The sequence below is a fragment of the Gekko japonicus genome, unplaced genomic scaffold (genome assembly GCF_001447785.1).
Source record: "Gekko japonicus isolate JY-2015 unplaced genomic scaffold, Gekko_japonicus_V1.1 scaffold494, whole genome shotgun sequence".
Lineage (NCBI taxonomy): Eukaryota > Metazoa > Chordata > Lepidosauria > Squamata > Gekkonidae > Gekko > Gekko japonicus.
Window position 1 is genome coordinate 643,726 of NW_015171518.1, and position 23,815 is coordinate 667,540.

General features: G+C 41.9%; 2 protein-coding genes across 2 annotated transcripts in view; one reads left to right on the plus strand and one right to left on the minus strand.

Moving 5' to 3' along the window:
- LOC107117302 (uricase-like) overlaps nucleotides 1-23,815 on the minus strand; it is a 71,995-nt gene that overhangs the window by 15,801 nt on the left and 32,379 nt on the right. The window lies entirely within an intron of this gene.
- Nucleotides 12,995-23,815, plus strand: part of DNASE2B (deoxyribonuclease II beta) — a 32,412-nt gene continuing 21,591 nt past the window's right edge. Inside the window, exon 1 of the mRNA XM_015419396.1 lies at nucleotides 12,995-13,433. Within this exon, the coding sequence (XP_015274882.1) occupies nucleotides 13,243-13,433 (191 nt within the window). The 5' untranslated portion in view covers nucleotides 12,995-13,242. The remainder of the gene's footprint in view (nucleotides 13,434-23,815) is intronic.

The following is a 23,815-nucleotide window of genomic DNA, read 5'->3' on the forward strand; positions in this document are numbered from 1 at the left end:
GACTTTCAGCAGGTGTGTGATAAGTTCACAGCCATCTTTGATGGGATACTCGGTCGCTACACCAGACCCCCTGTCTCCCTCCAGCTCAACCTAGAGGTGCAGCCCATACAGCTGAAGGCCTGGCACATCCCATTCGCATTGAAGCCTAAAATTGATGAGGAGCTGGATCATTTGGTGGACCAAGGGGTTTTGGAACCAGTCTCGCATGCCCTTTGGGAGACCCCGATTGTCACACCCATTAAGCCCAACGGGGACATCCACATCTGCGCGGACTATAAATGTACCATTAATAAGGCACTGCAGGACCACGCCTACCCGGTCCCAGTAGTTAGCCAGGTCTTGGCCTCCTTGGCAGGTGCCAAGATTTTCGGAAACTTGGACTTAGCCCAGTTACCAGCAACTCCCAGTGGATGATGCAACAGCAGAGGCCCAGACCATAGTCATGCACAGGGGCACGTTCAGGATGCGGCGACTACAATTTGGTGTCAGCATGGCCCTGGGAATTTTCCAAAATCTCATGGACTCTCTCCTTAAAGGAATCCTCAGGCACCAGCCCTTCTTCGATGACATTCTGATTGCTGTCCCCACAGAGGAGGAATTCATCTGCTGCTTGAATGCTGTCCTGCAGCGGTTCCAGTCAGCTGGCCTAAAGGTGAAGCGGGAGAAGTGCCTCTTGGGTATTTCACGGGTCGAGCTCCTGGGGTTCTCCATAGACACCGATGGCATCCATTTGGCCCCAGACAAGGTTCACGCCATCGTCAACACCCCCACACCCACTTCCAAGCAGGCTTTCTTGGGGCTAGTGAACTTTTATAATTCCTTCTTACTCCATACAGCTGGGCTGGTGGAGCCGCTTCACCACCTCCTCGACAAGAAGGCCCCACGGGTCTGGGGCCGACAACAAGCCGCTGCATTCCAGACTGTGAAGGAGCTGCTCACCTCCAACACAGTCCTGGCCTATTTTGACAAAAAGCTGCCCGTCATGCTTACTTGCGACACTTCTCCGTATGGGGTTGGCGCCATTCTTGGCCACCAGCTGCCAGATGGCAGGGAAGTCCCTGTGGCATATTACTCCCACACCCTGTCTTCAGCCAAGCGCAACTATGCGCAAATTTATAAGGAGGCGCTGGCCATCATTATGGGGGTCAAGAAGTTCCACAACTCCCTCTATGGGCAGCCGTTCATCATTCCGATGGACCACAAGCCACTGCTGGGACTTCTTGCCCCAGATTGCCAAATTCCCCAGATGCTCTCGCCTCAGGTACTTCGTTGGTCTATTTTCCTTGTGGGGTACCAGTACTCCCTCTGCCACTGTCCTGGAAAGGCGATAGGACGTGCTGACACCCTCAGCCGCTTGCCACATTGCTCCATTGATCTGGACCCTGCTCTTGCGCAACAGATCCTGCTCTTGGAGGAGCTCCCCAACCACCCTCTTCATGTTACAGATATTTCCCACTACACTGTGAAGGACTGGGTGCTCTCCCACATTTCAGACTGGGTGGGGAGGGGCCAGGTGGGCCCAGAATTTACAGCCTTCTCATCCCACCGGGATGAGCTCTCAGTTCACAAAGGGGGGTTATTGTGGGGCGGTCAGGTAGTGGTTCTTGCTCCCCTGCACCTGAGAGTCTTGTCAGACTTGCATGAGATGCACCACAGAATTGTGTGGAATGGACAGCGAAATAGAGGCCTGGGTCCAATGTTGCCAGGCCTGCCAAGAGACATGGCTGGAACTGCCCTGCGCTCCCATGCAACATTGGGAATCCACCCACAACCCTTGGTCCCAGGTGCATTTGGACTTTGCTGGCCCCTTCCAAGGACAAATATTCTTTATTTTGGTGGATTCCTACACCAAATGGCTGGAGGTTGTGTCTGTCACCTCCACCTCCTCCAAAGCGGCAATCCAGGCCCTCAGACAAATCTCCAGCACTCACAGCCTACCTGACACGGTCGTGACAGAAAATGGAACTGCCTTCACTTTGGGGGAGTTCCAGGAGTTCTTGGGCCACTACTTCATATGGCACATCTGCTCCACACCCTTTCACCTGGCCACCAACGGGCAAGCAGAGAGGATGGTACGGACCATGAAGGAGTCCCTCAGGCAGATCATCCACAGGGACTGGGACCACAGGCTGGCGGGATTCCTTTTTGGCCACTGGGTGACCCTGAGTGTAACCACTGGCCACAACCCTGCTGAGTTCCTCATGGGCAGGCATTTTACGCAACTGGACAGACTGCACCCAAACCGAGCCCCAGAGCATCGCCAGTCATCAGAGAGCCAGGAAGCACCCAGAGGGTTTTTCCCAGGTGACCCGTCTATGCATGGAACTTCTCCAGTGGTCTGGCTTGGGTTCCAGCCAGGGTCATCAGAATCACCGGCCCACCTCTCATATGAGGTCTCTACCGATGGGGGACAGGTCCTGCACAGGCACATCAACCAGCTTTGCTGTTGTCTCCTGCTGGAGGTAGCTGACCCAGCACTAGACACCATGGAGGCCAGCTGCCAGGGACCACTACCACGGCCAGCCAAGCCCAGCGGGGAGGGGGATGCACCATGCACAGGGGACTGTCCTGACCGCATGGAGTCACCCACACCCAAACAGACTGTTCCAGAGCCCTGGGACTCTGCTCCTGACCTGCCATCCTTCCCCAGTGGCATGCTGAGACCCCAGACAGGGCCCCCGGGACTGCGCCCACACCACTGGAGCCGAGACGCTCTCAGAGGGAAAGGCACAGGCCAGCATACCTTGAGGACTATGAGTGTTAAGGTGCTTTGGAACTTAGGGGGGAGGGGTGTTATGTATTGGGACTGGAACATTCGAGGACTATCTACCAGAGCCTGGCTGAGCTTGGAGGTCTAGAACAATAGCCCACCAGGACTCTGGAAGTGACCAATGAGAAACTAATGTCATGTAAATAGCCTATCGTTGGGAGTTGGATATGTTTGGGTGTGGTTTTTGCATGCTATTTAAACAGGGCTGTTGCCATGGTGTTTTAATCTTGTTCCTGAAATCTCCCTTATAAATAAAAGCCGACTGGTTGTGGCACTTCTCTAGAACATTCCACACGCTCCAAAATCAGTTCGCTCTCTGATCTGTCATTCAGAGGGTCTCCCTATCCACTGGCTGGTTTGCCTGAGTCCTGCCTCCAACATTCTAAACATTTTGCTAATCCTGATAGCTGCTGGCCACGGGAGAGGCTACTTTTGTATTTGCATTTAAATAGTAAAAAAATCAGCAAAATTTCTCATGAAGCACTGATAATATGTTAATTCTCCAGGCTAGAGTTACCTCTTGTATTACAGGTTCTGTGTGAAAATTACTCCACCTCACCTGCCAGTTTAACTGCTTTCCCTAGTGGATTTATCTCCAGGGGAGGGTGGACAGGGCTGACACCTCACCTCACCTCTCTCAAGAATTTCACTTGTGGGTAGCCTTCTCTTTGCTACATATTTCTCTGTCTGGGGATATATTCTTGTGTGGTGGAATGTTCAGCCATGCGGGCTGAAATTATATGGGATTCCTACCTCTGTGAAAAACTAAAAGGTTCAATTTGGCCTTGCGTTAACAACCAATTTTTGACAATAGCTATAAGGGTAATTCCACACCAGTGGCTTTGTGAGTAGTCAGCTCCCCAAATCAGAGCACTGGTAACTCCAATTCACACATTTAAGGAGCAATAATAATTTGTTTCTATCACTGTTTGGCCATGGCATTAAAGGGGTCTGTACCAGAACTGAGGTTTTGCCAAAACAACAGTAGTTCTACACTCCCATATAGGAAGAACCTGTTCTATGAGGTACTTCTTGTTGCCTCTCTTTTGTATGTATTATGGTCCCTGATCAAAACAACACTATATGTAACCAAGTTCCACAACAGTTGCCAGCAATGTCTCAGTGTGAGCAGAGTCAAACTCATAAAAGTCAAATTTCTACTACAGCCTGCTGTGCCCCCGGTAACCATGTCCTGGTGGCAGTGGTGGGGTTGGGTGGGGCTATAAACAGCATGGGAAGTGAAGTGGCAGGTCTGCAGGGGAGGCAGAGAACTGGTGAAAAGGGCCCCCTCTTTTCCACTGGTATAGGGTTGTCAGACCCACGCGTGGCATAAGATCCAGGAATGGACCCAGGATCCCCCCCCCCCCGGCTGCCAGGTAGGACCTGGCAACCCTAGCAGAAAACATGGTTGGGGGATCTAAATCAAAACTGGACGTTCTAAAGCAGAGTGTTTCTGATACAAAATACACACTCTCATACGAGTAGTGGTCAATATAACCAATTGTGGCACTATAAAGCTAATTTTGTGTGTGTACACACACACACGAACACACACACCTGCACACAGAATAAAATCAAGGTCATACCTGCGGAGACTGTTCAAATGAACAGAAAGCAGGGACTAGAAAAGCAGGGGCAAAAATATGACTAGAAACCGACAGGTGAGCACAAAGGCTATGATGATCCCTATATCTGATGAAGGGAGCTTTGACTTTTGGAAGCTTATATCCCCAAAAAATGAGTTGGTCTCTAAGGTGCTATTAGACTGGAATCTAGGTGAGCCCAGTTGAAAGACTACTATTGGTGCTGCTGCCCTAACACCAGTAGTTAGGACTAAGCACATGATCCTTTATTTCTTATGTTTCTGTCAAGCATGCTGACAATATTGTATGAAGTCAAGCCTCACATAAGGCACAATATTTCTCAACCAGCCTTGAGTCAATATCTGGCTAGTGTGGAGCACTTAAAGAATTTGCCCAGTGGAAGAAATATGTCAGTGAGGCATTCCAGTGAAGGGAAGGGCATTTTTTATAAAATGTAATGAGGATTTCCTGTCTAAACCTTGAAGGAAACCAGGAAGTGAAAGCAAGTGCTACAAGCAATTGTAAAAAGTTTACAGGAAAGAAAAATGAGAAATGTTTTAGGTGTGGCCACAGAACTTCCACTATAGCCACAAGAGCGTCACACCCCCATCAATATTCAATCCAATAATTTACATGGTAAAGGTTGTCCTAGAAACCAGTGAGTGTGAAGTCCCACCCTAGACCAAATTTATTTTATTAATTTGTTTGATGATACAGTTGTCAGTGGTCTTCCTGCTTCTTTTTACTTCTTGTCCCTTCTGCCAGGGCTTTTTTTGTAGAAAAAGCCCAGCAGGAACTTATTAGCATAATAGGCCACACCCAACAGCAAAAACTCATTAGCATATTAGGTCACACCCTGACAGCACATCTCATTAGCATATTAGGCCACACCGCCTGTTACCAGAAGTGTGGTCACCCAGCCACACCCACCTTTTGCTTCTTATTCTATTTACTTTGTTTATTGTCAAAACCCAGGGCTTTTTTTGTAGCAGGAACTTCTTTGCATGTTAGGCCACACACCCCTAATGTAGCCAATCCTAATGAGTTTCTGCTGTTGGGTGTAGCCTATTATGCTAATTAGTTCCTGCTGGGCGTGGCCAATACAGGAGCCAGCCGGAACTCCGTTCGTGTGCGTTCCTGCCCAAAAATAGCACTGCCTTCTGCAGCTGTTTTCTATCACTTTGGCTACATTCTTGTTTCTTTGCTCCTCCTTTTTTCTTTCCTTCTGAACCCATTCGTTATGGTGGCCAAATCAAAAGGCCTTGGGTCCACATTTGAAAACCAGTTTTAAAATTGGCCCAGCCAATTGCTGAAGCTTTGGGCAGCCTATTCACACACTTCATAGCACCCCATAGAATCCCAGGGTTGCCAGGCATGGCCTGGAAAGTAGCAGGAGACCCAGGAAGATGCAGACATGAGAGGAAAGACCCAGATAGTGAGGCTTAACTAGCCCATGGCACAGACTTCCTATTTGTTTCTATGACTGTAACTTAAGCAGCGAAGTTCAAACCTCAGCCTAGAATGGTATCCATGTTTAAGATTGCTGAACAGTTTAATTTGTATTATCCAACCCAGTTTCTCCTTTTCTAATGTCTGTTGCAGTTAATATAGTAGAAGAATGGTGTGAAGGCTCCTACTCAACCTTTGAAGACTAGCCAGAAGGAAACTCAAAGGGAACATCAAGAGACTAAAATCCCACCAGGGTGCTTATAAGCTATTTAAAACCACACTAATTGAGGCCTGGATAGATGCATAGATCAGGTTAGGAAAGGTATCACTAAGTATAAAAGGATGCTTGTGTGGCTAATAACCCAAATTTTAAAAAAAGCCATAGAAGGCAAAAAAGTCACTTAAAAATTAGAAAGTACACTCAAATAACGTGAACAGAAAGGAACACAGGTTCTGGCAAAACAACCATAAGTTGAAAATACAGCAAGTAAAAAGAATTTGAGGAGTGTGTTGCTAAAAAATCAGACAAACAGAAGCAGGAAACCAGTCAGGAAGACAATTGGGCCACTGGATCAAATTATTGCTTTAGGAAGATGGGGAGATGGCAGAAAGACTTTATTCTTTGTGTCTGTTTTCACTGTGGAAAATATGATGCACATTCCCATGTCGGAACCCCTATTTTCAGGAAAGGTTTCTGAGGAACTGAGTCAAATTGAGGTAACAATACATGAAATTATAGGATTATTAGGCAAATTTATTTCCTTCATTTGTACCCTGCCTTTCTCCCCAATGGGGACCCAAAGTAGCTTACGGTGTTCTCTTCTTCTCCATTTATCCTCATAACAACCCTGTAAGGTAGGTAAGGCGGAAAGTGCAGTGTCAGCTAGGTCACCCAGCAAGCTTCCATGCCACAGGAGAGATTCAAATGTGGGTCTCCAGGATTCTAGACCAACATTCTAATCCTATACCACACTGGCTTTCTATTAAAGCTAGCTCCAGGTCCAAATGGCATTGTTTTTTCATTTCGTTGGGGGGGGGGGGTTTGGCTAGGAAAGCAGGCAGTTTATTTAAGAATGACTCATTCTGATACCAGTGCACTGAAGTGCCCAGTAAGCTGCCATGTTTTAACTGACACAGAGTTCATGTTTTATAGAGGAATGTAAACAAGGCAGTCAGGCTCTGATAACTCTGAGGAGCCTTAATTCTGATGTTAGACATAACTTTTTCCTGACCCTTGCTCACAGAACACTTTGAAGGACATAATCTTTCGATGATATACCCACGTCTCCATTGTGTGATCATCATGTCCCGGAAGCCTAAAGGCCATGAGGTTAATTTGGGGTAAGGGTTGGATGGAAGGTCAGAAGCATCATAAAATATGGGAAACTTATCTAGGAAATTGGCTCGACTATCAGAAACTAGTTATCAATGTAATCATTCTATCTCATGCTCAACAACTAAAATAAGGAGAGGATACTGGATCTTTACCTCAGCTAGCTAATAATGAACTAAATTTCTCTAACGGTAGGTGATGTGAAAACAATCCTTGGGGGATGTATATGCCTAGGATTTCTCCACATGGCACCTGCCACTACTTCCCCTGGTGGCTGCCAAACTTTTCAAAAAGTGGGCAGAGCCATTGAAAGCCAAGGCTTGTTATTGGTTGCCTGCATTTAAACAGAAGGGTTTTCCATGTCTGCAATAGCAGCCACAGCCACTGGAGAGCCAGAAGTACTGGTAAGCAGCTGGGCTTTCCTTAGCCAGTATGTGTTTCTATTCCTCCTTCAGACCTGACCTATTGATGCCATGTGCTTCTTTTCCAAAACACAGAAAGTGTTTTGTTTTGTTTTGTTTTTTGATAATTTTTATTATTTTAAACAAAACAAACAAACAGACAGACAAACAAATATACATGAGAGTGATAACAACATTATATCTCTTAAACTACCTCATATATCTAATTGCCAATCTTTCTGCTATATATCTATGCAAGCCTATATTTAACATTAATATTTAAGCAGTGTCTAAGCATTTCACTACAATTTCTATAAATCTAGTTTTAAGTATACCTATAATTATAGATCTATAATTTTTGCAACTCAGTAGATTAACAATACATGTTTTCTTCTATTTAGACATTATCTAAGCATTCTACAATAATCGTATAAAATACATTTTAGTATTAACTAAAATTAAGCAATTCTACAAACTCATAGCCAATTTTTTTCTATTTGTTCTAGTTGTTTTAACATCACCATAAATTCTCTAACCTACCTCTTATATCAAACTAGAATCTTAATATCACCCTTGCATGCACATTTTAAAATAATCTTCCAATTAATTAGGTTTTTTTAAGCATATCTATATTCCCTAAACAATCTTCCCTCAATTATACAAACTCAAATCCTTAAACCAATCTTGTTTGTATAACACTTTTTATATCAGATTAGGTCCTTAATACCTCTATAAATTTGCAGTCTATGTAGTCAACTATTATGAGCCTCATGAGCCTTACCTATCTTTTAAAATAATCTTCAAATAACTGCATTAAATATGAGTTAGGGTTTTTAAGTGTACTTCTCTTGCCAATCTTATTCAAATACATATTCATAGGTATTCTCTAGACCAATCTTTATTTATACAGTTTGTTCTCTTATAGTTTATAATTCATCTGTTATAAGACTTTCTAAGGCACTTAAAATTGATCTTCCCCTTAATATTTTTAATATGGGCTATAGTTTTGTAAATGTATTAAAAAGTATATTCAATTATAATCAGTGTTGATCAGTTACATATGCATAAAGATAAGATATCCCGTAGCCCATCTTAGTTAAATGGTTCCCTAAACCAGTCTTATTTATAAAGCTCAATTCTTTTCTTCTTTTTGTGATTTCTTCTTTTCAATAAAGTCTTGTTTCTATGTCTTTTCCCCTTGTAGGGAGAGAAGATTTGCTTTAAAACTTGCCATCTGTATTCAATTTTTAAGGTACTAAAGGATTCCATAAATTCTGTTTTATCTTCTCTCTGGAATATTTCTCCCTTTATAACTTTGAGGATTCTAGAGTTTTAACAGTCTTTTAGTAGATCTGTTATTCTCACTGTAGATTGGGCCAACTTATTTGTGGTGTTGTTCTGCATCTTGCACAATTTGGTGCTGAGGTTCCTTTTCTCTGTAGGTTAAATCAGTTTGATTGTAGTGTTGTTCTATGTCTTGCGCAGTTTGGTGCTGAGGCTCCTTTTCTCTATAGGTTAAATCCACCTGATTGTAGTGTTGTTCTGTATCTTGCACAGTGTGGTGCTGAGGTCCTCCCAGGACAACTGCAGCAAGTTGATTGCTGCAGAGATATCTAAACATACATCATCTAGCATTTTTTCTGTGTGTCCTGTTCATCCATTTTAATGCAATAGCAAAAGTCTCAGTTCAGCCCAGCAAAACCTAGAGTCTCTGCAAATTATTTGTCAGTAGTCTCTTCAAGGCTGACCACATTCACCAGATAATGGCTCTCATAGACATATTAGCAACCAAGAATGTTTCAACACATATCAAATGCTTTGCAGCTTTATAATGAATTCTAGACACAATGAGCTTTTCTGTTCTCAACAATGGAGCATGATGTCATAAGGAATTGTTACAAAATAAAGAATTCAACTCTGAATGTCTGTCTGTCTGTCTTTCTTTCTTTCTCTCCTTTTGTGAAAGCTCAAATAACAGTCCCTCTTTGCCCCAAGAAGTGTTTAGCTCACCTTACATTTCATGACTCATCCTAGCCGCTTAGCAAAAGAAGGAGGGGGGAATTTGCCCCTCCTTTCCTTGTCCTTTTAGAAATTTAAAGGGGCTTAACCAAAAGATCGTCAGGTTCTTCAGTGTTACTTTTACAGGTACTTCCGATACATATCTTCATCGGTGTTATGGATGAAGCTCAAAGTAACTCTCTTGATTTTGGGGCATTCACAGCTGGTGCAGTCATGGCTGCCATAACTGCGCTGATTCATTCCTTGCGTCTGGGATGAACCAGGGCTTCCACCCACTTGTTGTTGTGAGTGGGGTCCCCAAATCAAGTCTCTTGCACCAGACCTCCCTCTAGGAGGTCCAGTGGAGATCAGGATCCCCTGAAAACTCCCCTAAAAAGAACAAAGAGGCGGCAGTACCCAGGAGTGATTCCCGGTGCCAACCATGTCACTGTTCTGCAGCCCCGCCCTCTCCCAAATGGCATTGTTGATCTTCTAATCACTATATGTAACTTGCCACTGAAATTAACCTCGGTACCAGTAGACTGGAAAGTACCAAATGTTACTCTGGTTTTTAAAAAGCTGTCCAAAGGAAATCCAGGAAATTACTGTCCAATTAGTGTAAAGTCTGTTCTGGGTGCATTAGTAGGAACTGTTATTAAAGACAGAATTATTAACCATGTAGAAAAAGAAATTCTGCGGAGGGAAAATCAGCATGGTTTCTGCAAAGGGGAGTCCTGCCTCACCAGCCTTTTAGAGTTCTTTGAGAAGGTTAACAAACATGGATAAACGTGACCTGGTAGACATTATACTGTTGAATTGATTTTGACAAGCTGCTCTAAGTAAATGTAACAATCATGCAATAAGAAGACAGGTTATTTTATGGATTAAAAATTGGTTCAGTGACAACTAAAGAGTAGGAATAAATGGACAGTTTTCAAAGCAGAGGGAAGTTTGGAACCCATGCTGTTTAATCTGTTGATAAATTATCTTGAATTTGAGATGAGCAGTGTAGTGACCAAGATAATAACAAATTATTGATGATAACAAATTATTCAGGATGGTGAAAAATGATGGATTGTGAAGAGCTCCAGGAGGATCTTTTGTGCCACAATATGGCAAATGAAATTCAACAAAGTGCAGTGCTAAGTAACATACATTAGGAGTAGAGACAGAGATGGAAAGTGATCCTAGGCTTGCAGTGGAAAGCTCAATAAAAATAGGCACACTCCATGCTGGGAAATATTAGTAAAGGGATTAAAAATCAAATGACCAATTTTGCAATGCCCTTGTGTACAGCTATGGTGTGTCTCAAAAAAGATGTTACACAGCTGGAAAAGTACAGAAGTAAAAATATTTTGTACAGAGTCATAATTGTTCATCTACTATCTTAGTTCAGTTTCCAAATAAGCATTACTCATCCAAGTGAGAAAAAAAGCTATGCTCTGTGTTCCCTACATGGATGTGATTGGGGCTCAGGGCCTGTTCCCTAGTGGTGACAAACTTTCATCCTGGAAAAATCCACTAGACTGTTTCTCTGCTTTCTTTTGAAGCACACTCATTTTTTTTAATTTTAGAAAGTCTCCTTGATTTAGAACTAGGACAAAATAGTCTTGTGTAAAATAGGATACTACCAAACCAGCTGGTACAAAATTAGTTATCATAATAGCTACTTGAAAAATGAGAAGCCAACAATTTAAATGTATGAAACTGACACGTGCCAATCATAGCATATAATCATGCATTACAATGAAGATGCAAAGAAGAATCGGTCTGGAATGGAACATAAAATGTAACTTTTCTCATTATGATCACACTGTCTTGAATCCAACAAAATCCACTCATACAGCAGACATTGCAGAATGAAAATTTCCCACTTCCCCCTCCCACTGTAGCCCACTGAGCCTTTCTGAAATTTTGTCCAGGTGGGTGGGTGAGGGGTCAGGAAAGGAACAGCATAGTAGGGTTGCCAGCCCCCCCCCCCGCCACTGGCAGGTAATGATGAGGTATGGCTGCCAGATCCAGGTTGGAAAACTCCTGGAGATTTGGGGGTGAAGCCTGGGGGGGACAGGGACCTCAGTGGAGTACAATGCCACAGAGTCCACTCTCCAAAACATCCAGATACTCCAGGAGAACTATCTCCATAGTCTGGAAATGAGCTGTAATTCCAGGAGATCCCTAGGCCCCATCTGGAGGATGGAATCCCTACAGCACAAAGAGCAAGAGGAGGGTCTTCATGGAAGGGGGAACTGGAGGGAATTGCCCCCATATTCTGAAAACGGAAGGGTCCATAGGTCTTCACAACCCGATAGTTAGATACTATCACTTACCTGGTGGTGCTTGCCTTAAATAGACTTTGTATAATATCAAATACTTTGCATTGCATTACATTGCAAAAATACTGTATGATACAGAGACTCTAACATGGGCCACACATACCAGGTCATCATTTGAGAACTACAATATGAAATAGTGACTTGCATGCATGAATACCCAATACCACTGAAAGGACTTCCTCACATCACTGATTTATTTATTGGAGCTGTATCCCAGCTTTCTTCCATTGTGGAACTGGTAGTAGTTTATACAGAATTACCATGAAGTCTCCCATCCAAATACCAGAAATGAACAAATATTTTTAGTTGTTTTCTTTTCATACATTTTGCCACAAGCCTTTTTATTTCACCCATTTTCATTGCTGGTATTTCCAATTTGTTTCTTTTATGGCATTTTTGGTGATACTTCAATGCCTTTTGTTTGCATCATCAACATAAAAATAACATTAAAACTGCATAAATTTAACAGAGAAATTTCAGCACAAGGAAACCAAAAATTGTGCAAAAGTAGAAATTCGTGGGTTTCCTTCATGCAAGGAAGAAGCACAACAGAAATAGGAACTTGCAAGTCAAAACGGGTACGTGGTGAAATATGGCAGCATCTCTTCTAAATGCTGACCAACACTGCTCTATCTTTTGCCTTCCAATCATATCTGTGGACCCAAAATGCAATCTTTTCCAATGGAATTAGCTCACTCATTAATATGGGAGTCATCAAGCACTAAATAATCAAGTGACAAATCATAAAAAGTGAATGTACATGTAATGTATAGGGTTCCTATAATCCAAAGAATATGAACAATTGTCAGTAATTTTTCTGGACATATGAATATCTTCCTTTTGGAATTCTCTTCCTGATGAGAGTCAAAACTACTTTCCTTTGCTGACTATCCTTATTCTGTATGTAAGGGTTGTTGAAGTTCTTTGTTACTCCTGCTTGGCCAGTGTTGTGTCCTTATGGCTGAGCATCAGAATAAGGAGCCAGCATAGTTTCAGTTGGGAGCACAGTTTAGTAAAACCCAGTTCTTGCTCTGTTAGGAGCAACAGTGACAACAACTTCCTTTCTTCCTATTCCTGCCCACACCAGTTTCTGGAGTGGACTACCAATGGCCTGGATTAAAGGAACACCATTGTTAAAACATCGCAATGAACATTGATTTAATTCTGCTGGAAGAAGAGATAATTGCAAAGCCAAACTGTCTCTCTTTTCAAGAGAAATTGGGCTAAAAGTGTCAGACTTTCTTCTGTGCTTTAAGGCCACACAGCTTTTCCCACTAGGACAGCATGCTGTTTTGCTTGGTTGCTTAGTTCTGTTTTTTTAGCTGTAATTCTAGCAGCTTGTGTTGCTGGATGACTAAACACGAAACTGGACAGAATGAGTGCAGGAACTTCAGATCAGTTTAATGAGATCAGTCTCACTTCCCCTTTGTCCTCCGCTGATGTTGTCAAGATGACTGTAAGACCTTCATGGAGTACCTGGAGTATGCTGTTGCTCCTTAGTCCCGTCCTCCCCCTGTGGGCAACTGAAATTTCCTGCAGAAATGAAGATGGCAAGCCAGTTGACTGGTAGGTAGAATAGACGAGTATTTGGAGGGGGGGGTCAAAACAAAAGCAGAAATTGTACCAGAAACGACATGGTGTCACTTGAACACTCAACCCTTAGAGTAATTCGTGAATTAATCTCAGAGGCTGCTAAGGGTAGCCTTTGAACTGCATCTAGAAAATGAAATGTAGGTTACTTAAATCTGATTAATGCTGTATGTAATTTAGGCACATCATTGCATTATGACTAATTGCAAAGTAGTCCTTGATTCACAGAGGGTTTGTTTCCTTTGATCAAGAGAACAATAATTATGCGTTATAATTCTAAGCCTCAGGGAAGCTGGATCATTGAAAACAGCACGTAGTTCACTCTATATCTCACAGAAGTTGCCTTTTCACTTTCTGTGATGCTGAAAAAGCTGGTAGCTGTTTCCTGATACCTCTCTTTCAATCTAAATTTTCAAAAATATTGAGTGTAATCGTTTTTAGAGTGGACTGCACCCTTCACTTGATAGGATTAAACTATTGAGAGAAACTGGGCTGTCTACCACTGTTCCCTCTAAGCTGAGTTAGTGTGAGCTAGCTCACAGTTTTTTAGCCTCCAGCTCACACATTTTTGTCTTAGCTCAGGCAGGATGGCTCCAGAGCAAACCAGTTTATGCACTAGCCAAATGACTGGCTCACAACTTTAATTCCAGTAGCTCACGAAGTAGAATTTTTGCTCACAAGACTCCACAGCTTAGAGGGAACATTGCTGTCTACGTGAGTCGACTTATACTGCTGTTAAGCAATGATAGGGGAGCTCCTATGAGTCACATGCCCATGAGGATAATGTTGTCCATCGCTGAGGGAAGTTCTCTGGCCTTGTCAAAGCCTGTCTACCTGCGAGTCTACTTAAGGCAAATTCCCCCCCCCCCAGTGTGAAGTGACAAAGTATTTCCACCTCAGGGTGTTTAAGACTTTCTGACATGGAAAAATACCATCATGAAGTGATTCTTCTCTCTGTTACAAAGCAAGTCTTATTGTACGTGGTGACATTTAAAAATGCATTTACTTTGAAACAGTGGCATAGTAAGATCACTTTGTGGTATGTTAAGCACATAAAAGCAACAACAGCAGGAAAAGAAGTGGACCTTAAGCTCAAAAAGAGAAAAGAGATCAATCCCTTTAGTTGTATTCTGTGGCTGATTGTAATTTAGCATTTTCTACCCAGAAGATCATAGGGGGGGAGGGAGTTAGAATGCATAAACCACATACATTTTCCACCCCAATATAATTTTCATGTGGTTTTTTTCTCTATGGATATTCTTCCTTGGAGGAAAAAAAACCCATACCAGATCACAAATAAAATGAGTACACAGGGCCTGCTCAAGCACCAAGCTGAGCAAGGATACGAAGAAAAGGTAAAAATGCACAGTCTTCTCACCCTATACTTAGTACTCACCCTAAACAATGTTTAGTTAGGACTGACTAGTATTTCTTGAAGTTGCAGTAGTTTAAAAGCCCATTATTACATTAGTTTTCAGGTCTGGGCCTTCTCCCATTGTTCTTCATCACATGGGCAAGGTGGCATCTCTGTAAACACTTAGTCCTGCAAGGCTTGTGCCCATCTAAGGAGAACAGCAAGATGGCAGAGCTCCTGCTTTCCCATGTCCTGGGTATTTATAATATCTCCTTGGAGAGTCTGCTCCGCCAGGGAGCCATTCTGATCTTCCTTCTTCAAGAGGAAGAGAAAACTGTGCGGCCATTTGACTGTGTGCCCCCCCCCACTCCCTTGAGGTGTGACATTCTAGCGAGTTGTGAGATAGAAAGTCTTGTTGTTGTTCAGTCGCACAGTCGAGTCCGACTCTTCGCGTCCCCATGGACCAGCTCCCACCAGGCCCTCCTGTCTTCCGCCGTCCTCTGAAGTTTGCTCAATTTTATGTTCGTTGCATCTATGACACTGTCTCATCCTTTGCCGTCCCCGTCTTCTTTGACCTTCAGTCTTTCCCAGCATCAGGGTCTTCTCCAGTGAGTGCTCCCTTCTCATTTGGTGGCCAAAGTATTTGAGCTTCATTTTCATTATCTGGCTTTCCAGGGAACAGTCAGGGTTGATTTCTTTTATGACTGACTGATTTGATCTTCTTGCAGTCCAAGGGACTCTCAAGAGTCTTCTCCAGCACCATAATTTGAAAGCATCTATTCTTCGGCGCTCGGCTTTCCTTATAGTCCAACTCTCGCAGCCATACATGACTACTGGGAATACCATCACTTTGACCATGCGGACTTTTGTTGGCAGGGTGATGTCTCTACTTTTTATCATGCTGTTTAGGTTTAGAAAGTCTACTGTCCTACTTTAGTCAAAGCCATTAGCATCTGTAAGCAGTAAAACATTCTGTGATTAGGGCTGATGGCTCATTCCCCATCCCCCTTCTTTCTGTCAGCAGTGAATTTTCAGCCAGGCTCTATCTCGTGAACAGAGTGTAGTCCTAATGTGGTCAGTTCCAGGTAAATGGCATTTCATCATAAAGAACAACTAAGATTTTTACAGCATTAAGATAGATGATTTTGATGCATACAAAAATATGAATCATTTTAAAAGCCACACTACAGTAATCACTTCTGTGATTACAATTTCATTTTGTTTGACTAGACTTGCAAAAGCAACTATTGTCCTGAAAAAATGCACAAAAGTAAGCATGCTTTTAACTTAGGGTTGCCAGGTGCCTTCCACCTGCTGGTGGGGTAATTTGGGGGGCATTCCAGGGGTGGGAAGGGGCGTCGGCAACATGCTGACATCACTTCCAGAAGTGACATCATTGTCATAAACGTCAGGGCTACACTCTACTTTTGGGGCAAAACTCTATGGTAAAAATGGCTACGAACCATAGAGTTTTGCCCCCAAAATTGAGTGTTGCTCCCCGACATTGGCAACATGCTGACATCACTTCCGGAAGTGACATCAGCACATCACTGATGTTGTGCGGGGACGTCTGTTTGGGGGTGGGGTTTCTCCCACCAGCCAGCTGGCCAGTGGCAGGGCAGCATCTGCAAAAGCAGGGGATTCCCCACCCCGACCAGGAACCTGGCAAACCTATTTTAACTGTATATGAAGTGAAAGGCTTTGTTCACGTAGGCATATTTAATTATCTGTTTACTGAATAAATAGGTGAATCCATTGTACCCAAAAGGCTCCGGAACAAGAGGGCCTGTAAGTCAGAGATGTTCCGCCAGGCTTATGGTTGAGGACAGCAACGGTTGGTTATACTGGCTGGCAGCCTTCCCCTCCTTTCCCCCCTCTTTCCTGTATGCATATTATGTTAAGTTTTCACGCCCTCCCACCATATAGCCAGGTAGTCCAGAAAGGGAATACAAGACTATAAATCGCCATCTGGGATTTTATTCTGGTTTTATTTTTATTAATTGTTTTGGATTTTAAAATTTGTATTCTGTCTTATGGCATTGTGCCTCATTTGTACATTGCCCAGAGCCTGGCATAAGCTGGGATAGTAAAGGTAAAGGTTCCCTCGCTCGAAAGCCAGTCGAATCTGACTCTAGGGTGTGGTGCTCATCTCTGTTTCAAAGCCGAAGAGCCACCGCTGTCTGAAGATGTTTCCGTAGTCATGTGGCCGGCATGACTAAACAGCAAGGCGCACGGAACGCTATTACCTTCCCACTGAAGTGGTACCTATTTATTTACTTGCAATTTTTTGCTTTCGAACTGCTAAGTTGGCAGGAGCTGGAACTAGAGACGGAAGCTCACTCCATCATGTGGCACACTCGGGTCTCGAACTGCTGAACTACATGAACCTTCCACAGCCTGCAGTTCAGCGTCTTAACCACTTGAGCCACCGCAGCTGGGATAGGGCGATTAATAAATCAAAATAACAACAACAACAACATCCGTTCTCCAACTCAGTGTGAAAGAAGTACAAAGTTTCTTCTGCCTTAGGAGTTAAATATTCTCATACTATACAATCATAGCAGGAAGTAGGGAGGCTCTTTTAAATTCAGTCTCTGAATTCTCATGCACTGGAATTCTCTGACTAAGAGCCAGTGTTACAGAGTAATATTTGGAGGGAACCTGTTGTGCTGGTACAGAGCCAAGCCACTTTCAACAATATGTTACTGAGCCAACTGAAACATTAGGTGTTTGAAGGAAAAAAGTTTTCTTTGAACACTGAAGATAATCTGAGTCAGCTCTTCCCTGTCAGCAACACCATTTCCAAGTCAGTTAGCTGTTTTCAACCCACAGTCACTGTTTTCCAAAAGTGGGTTATGAAGAGCAGAAGTGAAACTGTTCCATTAAAAAAACTTTTTTTGCACAAACACTATTTTCTCTGCAGCAGATACATCCACCTCTAGCAACAAGACTTAAGCCCTATCCACAAAGTTACAGTGATGCACATACAACCCATGTTCAGTGGGCACTTGGTTTTTCTTTAGAGGTGGATTGAGTAATTCTCATGTTACATTCAATGCATGTACAGCTGAGCATTTGATTCAAACCTCACATTTATCCAGGTACTTGTCCCCAGTTTCATTTGTAAAGTGAACACATGTTGGCTTTTTCTTACAAGCAGATGTATGCATGTACATGCCGGATGTACATGCTTCCCTGTAACTTATGAACAGGCTTTAGTAGAAGGGTTAAAGAAGTTTCAGCAGGTACATATCATAACTGTTATAATTATAAAGCACCTGTGCTTAAATTACTGTCATAAATGAGGCATTGTTTTTATCTGATAGGAAAATGTGTGTTTCGGCAAAACACGTGAAAATTACAGGATGAATTTACATGAACTCATTCTTCTACAGAGGAAATGGGAACTTCAAATCTACAAGATATTTAATGAAAACAGAAACTGTCTTAAAGGGTTATAATGTAATATCACCCTGTAGGAGAGTTTCTGTGTTCATGTACTTCAGCCTTGAGAGTATAGGGGTTTTTACACATATACAATTTCCTGTGGTTTCTTCATTTCTTCACTGCAGCTGCTAATTCAGTATAGGGACAATTGGGACTTCCACATTATGGGTTTTCACACATTTCCCCTGCCCCAGGTATAGCTATAGGTTAATAACATTGTTGCAGTAGATTGTTAGAATGTTATTAACCTAATGATACCTAGTTTTTTAAACCTGCCCCAGCCCCTCGTGGCCACCATATCCCCCCTCACAGTGTAGGGATTTGTGTATTTTTTTTAAAAAAGGGTACTGCTAGATTGCTAGTATTATAACATTCTAATAATCCCAGTTCTCATTTACTAAAAAAGAAGGAAAAAAGGTCACTAGCCCTTTTCATTCGAGGAATTATAAGGAGAAAGGTAAATGCTGTAGATTTCCCCTGACAATTCTGAAATGAAAAGTACTACAGACTGATATTTTTTACATGAAATCCCCAAGCAAAATTCCAAAGTAAGCATAGTAAAATATCCCCACATAAAATCAAAACTGTGGCAGCAGAAGTCAGTGTATTTCAAACACTGAGATCCTACTTAAAACACAAAGCCTAGACAATTCAGGGATCTTTTTTTCTGAGGGAACGCACTGGAACAGAGTTCCAAAACCTCTTCGACAAAAATCTTTTATAAATGTTTAAAAGTTCATGAGTTTTCAGTTTACAGATTTAAAACTTCATTTCCCTCTTGAGAGTTCCGGCACCTCTTTTTTAAAAAACAAAACAAAAAATCCTGCTAGACACATACTTGCAACATGAGGTGATTTTTTAATATTGATTCTCCCCACTCCATTTTGCACATTTAATAACTCACACGTTTTTCAGCATGTTATCAAATCATCTTTCTGTAAAAATGCTCCTCCCATTAAAAAAATGTCCATTAAAAATTCAAAGAAAAACAACTGTGAGCTGAATATCTCGCAAAAAATATATACAAAAGGAGACTTCAGTGAAGTGAAATGCATATATAGTCATATAATCCCTCATAGGAAAATACAGAAGCCAACAAGATCCATAATGTTGTTCAGTCGCACAGTCGAGTCCGACTCTTTACGACCCCATGGACTAGATCACGCCAGGCCTTCCAGTCTTCCGCCGTCCTCTGAAGTTTGCTCAATAAGAGGCAGTGATCATGGATCACTGCCTTGTCGTGGCGAGGGGGCTTTCGTGGTTCTATGAAGCTGTGGGCTATGCCGTGGAGGGCCATCCAAGACAGACAGGCCACAGCAGAGAACTCAGACCAAGAGTGATCCCCTGAAGAAGGAAATGGCAAACCACTCCAGTATTTTTGCCAAGAAAACCCCATGGACAGTATCAAAAGGCTAAAAGATCCATAATAGGGAAATGTAAATATCCAAAGTAAATATCCAACACTTTTCCTAGGTAGTTTTCAGTGTTTCAGACTTCTGGTCCTTCCTCAAGAACAAAGAACTGTGGAAGTACAAAATACAATAATACCATTTTAACAATATTACTCATATTACTTTTTTAACAAGTAATGTTAACCAGTAATGCATTTCACTTCATTGAAGTCTCCTTTTGTATATATATTTTTGCAGGATATTCAGGTCACAGTTGTTTTCTGTTTTTCTTTGCTATTTCCTACTGTGAGCTGTGCTGTTTGTTGTGGTACATTAAAATACAAAGCAAAAACAAACCCTACATTGCTAGGAATGTCAACACTGGGAAAGTTTAATGTTAGTGTAAGGTGCCGTCACGTTGCAGTCAATTTATGGCGATCCCATAGAGTTTTCAAGGCAAGATACTTCAGAGTTGTTTTGCCATTGCCTGCCTCTGCTTAATGACGCTGGACTCCCTTGGTGATCTCCCATCCAAATACTAATCCATGCTTAGCTTCCAAGATCTGACAAGATTGGGCTAGCCTGGGTCATTCACATCAGGGCAGAAAGATTAATACAGTGTAAGAAATTAGAAACATTCACAGTGCAAAGAGAAATGGCCATACAAAATATCCATACAGACTATTAACTTAAGTTATTGATTTATCCCAAATCCCTAGCAGATGTGTTAAGGGCTCCAGAACACCCATCCCAGGAAATGAAGTACAAACTAGCAGTGGTGATCCCAGCTCTTCAATGTTGGAAAAGACACACTAAGACTTTACTTCCCAAATTATCACGGTATTCCACCTTTTTAAATCATCACAATTTCTTGCCAGATAAATACCCGACATTAGTGGAAAGATGGAGGAACAAAAAAATAACTCGCATTGTAGATGTCGCTACAAAACCCGGCATATATACCAAATCTGAACTGGAACATAAATTGGAATTCTCTATTTCTTGGTTTTTTTACTTGCAGTTGGGCCACTTTTTAAATAAACTCAAAGTAACCTCAATATTAGCATTACCTCTCTCAAAAATTGAACGATTGATTCGGGACTCAGACACACAAAATTCTACTCAATATTGCTTCACCAATCTTGTGATAAAGCACTACCTTACCAAGAGGCATGGCAGAGGAATTGCACAGATTCGCTTAGTGCTGACACATGGAAAAGGTTTTGGAACTCATCCAGCTTTAAAAGTAAATCTATTCAAGTGCAGTTCCAGAATCTAAAAATAATGACCAGGTGGTATGCCACCCCTAAAAAACTCTCTTTCATATCCTCTAATCAATCGCCACAATGCTGGAAAGAATGTCACCTTGTAGGTGACTTGGCCCACTGTTGGTGGAGATGCAGAAAAGTCCAAAAATTTTGGAAAGAAGTAATAGCAATAATTCAGATGGTCACCAAAATATCTGTACCATTGGTACCAGAAATCTTACTTTAAATACGTGGCCAAAAGAACTTGTTAACAGACCTTATAAAGGTACCATTGAAGTCATGCTGGATGCAGCAAAGACAACAATAGCATCCTATTGGAAGGATGTTAGGGCACCATCGATTGATGCTTGGTTCCGCAAGTTATGGAATCATTATCTTATGGATGCAACTGCTAACAAACTGCCTCACATGTCTCACGGCACAAATCACTCGCTATTTCTGGAAAAATGGTTTCCAATCTTAGAGTACTTATCGCAGCAGCAATTTATTTTATATCCTCTCAGTGGTCTTAATTTCACACATGGATTTGAGATTTGTTTGTTTCTTACTTGGTTATTTCTTTTCTTCATATCTATATCTATATCTTATTTAATATATGTCTCTCTACTTCAACTTCTTCCTTTCTTGGTGATGCAGGTTTCAAAGAACGCTTACCTTTATGACTCTTTATAACTCAAGAGAGTAGGTCCAAAACAAGTTAGTCTGTATGTTAAAAGGTATGATAATATGGTGGATACAGTTATCGTTGCTCTTCATCTGTTGGAATGTATCTTGGTATAATATGTCATCAATATTAACCATGTTTGTACTAATATCATATATTATCTATTTTTGCTGGTTGTAAGCACTTTAATACAATTTGTGTTTTGTTTTCACTGTTGTTGTATAAGAACAAATAAAAATAAAAAACTATAAATGAAAAAAAATTATGTTATGTCTACATTAACCATTTTCTTCCTTAACATTAAGAATTTGTAAATATTGTTCCTTGCAAGCAAAAAGGCACGCTTTCATCTTTGAAAGCATAAAGTACATCCATACTTAATTTTTTTGTTGTAATTGAGAGACATTTTCCCTTGACAAACTGCCCTTTTATTGGCAGATTTATTGATCAGTGGTCTCCCATGATTCCTTAGCTCCAATGGCCCAGCCAAATGTTTATGTAGAAGCATTACCACCTTGCTGACTTTCACTACCTGACTTCCCAACACACTCGGACTCTTGAAAGAGCCAACATTCACAATATGAAGGGAACAACTAGAGCTGTGGAAGAGTAGCCAGAGTGGCTGGATGATGGGTGGGTGGGAAGAATCAAAGAGAAAGGAGAGAAAGAAGCTGACCATCCTGGAACACCCCTGTTTAGGCAGTGGTTGTCCACTGACTGGGAACAGAAAGGACCGTTGTTGGAAGTAAGTCCTGCCCCGTCAATGAAAAGGTGAGCCTGCAACCCTTGACACCTAGAAAAAACAGGGGACTTGGATATCTACCAGCTGACTGGCTAATTCTACGGCCACATTCTTTGGGGCAGAGTCCCCATAGCAGCGAGAGGGGGATGTAGTTCTCACAGCTGGCTTAAAATTTGAGACAAAAAAATCTGATATAAATTATAGATTGACCAATCATCAAATTATATTTTTTTCCTACAACACAATGTATCAACTTTTTAAAAACTATATTAAACAGTTTTATGAGAAAGATTCTGAGATGTTTCTTGGACCAGTATAAAAGAATTTCACACTCTAGCTTCATTTGTATGCAAGCCTAATAAATGAGTTATATAATTTTCACAGAGATAAGAAGTATGACACCCCACATCCTCAAGCTGTTTTTCAGATTTTAATTTTCGAATTTTCAGTTTGTACAATTAATTAATCATTGCTCCTAGCAATTGCTGAACAAATCACTCAATTCCTTTTTGTCATTCTACTTCACGATTTCCATATTTTATCATGATTTATCAGTTTTTTCAGAGCAGACAACTTATTTTCTAGCATTTTCATTACTTCTTCAGTTTGCTTACATACTATCTTGGTCTGTACTGTGCTCTGATGTGCCATTTTCAAATATGGCTGAGGAGGAAGCGGCCACAGGTAAGTCCCCCCTCCGGCTTTGGCAGCAAGGCCTGAGTGGCTTCCAGCCACCGGGCCCATCGATCCCCTCCCCCCAGCTCCCCTGCCGATCTCCTCCCTCCCCCGGCTTCGGCGGCGAGGCCTGAGTGGCTTACCCCCCCCGGCTCCTGTGGCGAGGATTGAGTGGCTTCCAGCCACTGGCCACTCCCGAATTCCCAGAGCATTCCCTGCACATGCACAGGGAACACTCTTTTATTTGGGGGGATTTAAATATCCCCCATATACTTTTTTCAACTTTTTAGATTTTTTTTTTTTTGCGGTTTATATTTTTATTAGTTAAAATAAAAGTTTATACATATCTACATTTCATCAACTTAGATACATTTCATATCAGAGTCGTTTACTTCCCGTTGTTTAACTTATACATTGTAGGTATAAAGTCACTGTTACAGTATCAAAATATAGCTTTTCTGGTTACATTTCTGTTAGTTGTTCTATCCATTTATATACATTGTCCCATCTTCTTTTATGTACCTTTTCATTTTTATTTTGCATCTTTAAACTTAAATCGTCCATTCTGGCTAGGTCCAAGATTTTATTTATCAGGTCTTCCCTGGTAGGTAAGCTTTCAGATTTCCAGTTTTGTGCTATTAACAGTCTGGCTGCTGTTATAATATAACTGATTATATACGCATCCTGTTTGTTGTAGCCTTTGGGGATCATATTTAACAGGTATATTTCTGGTTTTAGTGCCACATTTTTGCCTAGACTTTCTTGGAGGATTTTCCTAACTAATCTCCAGAATCTTTGTATCTTATTACACTCCCAC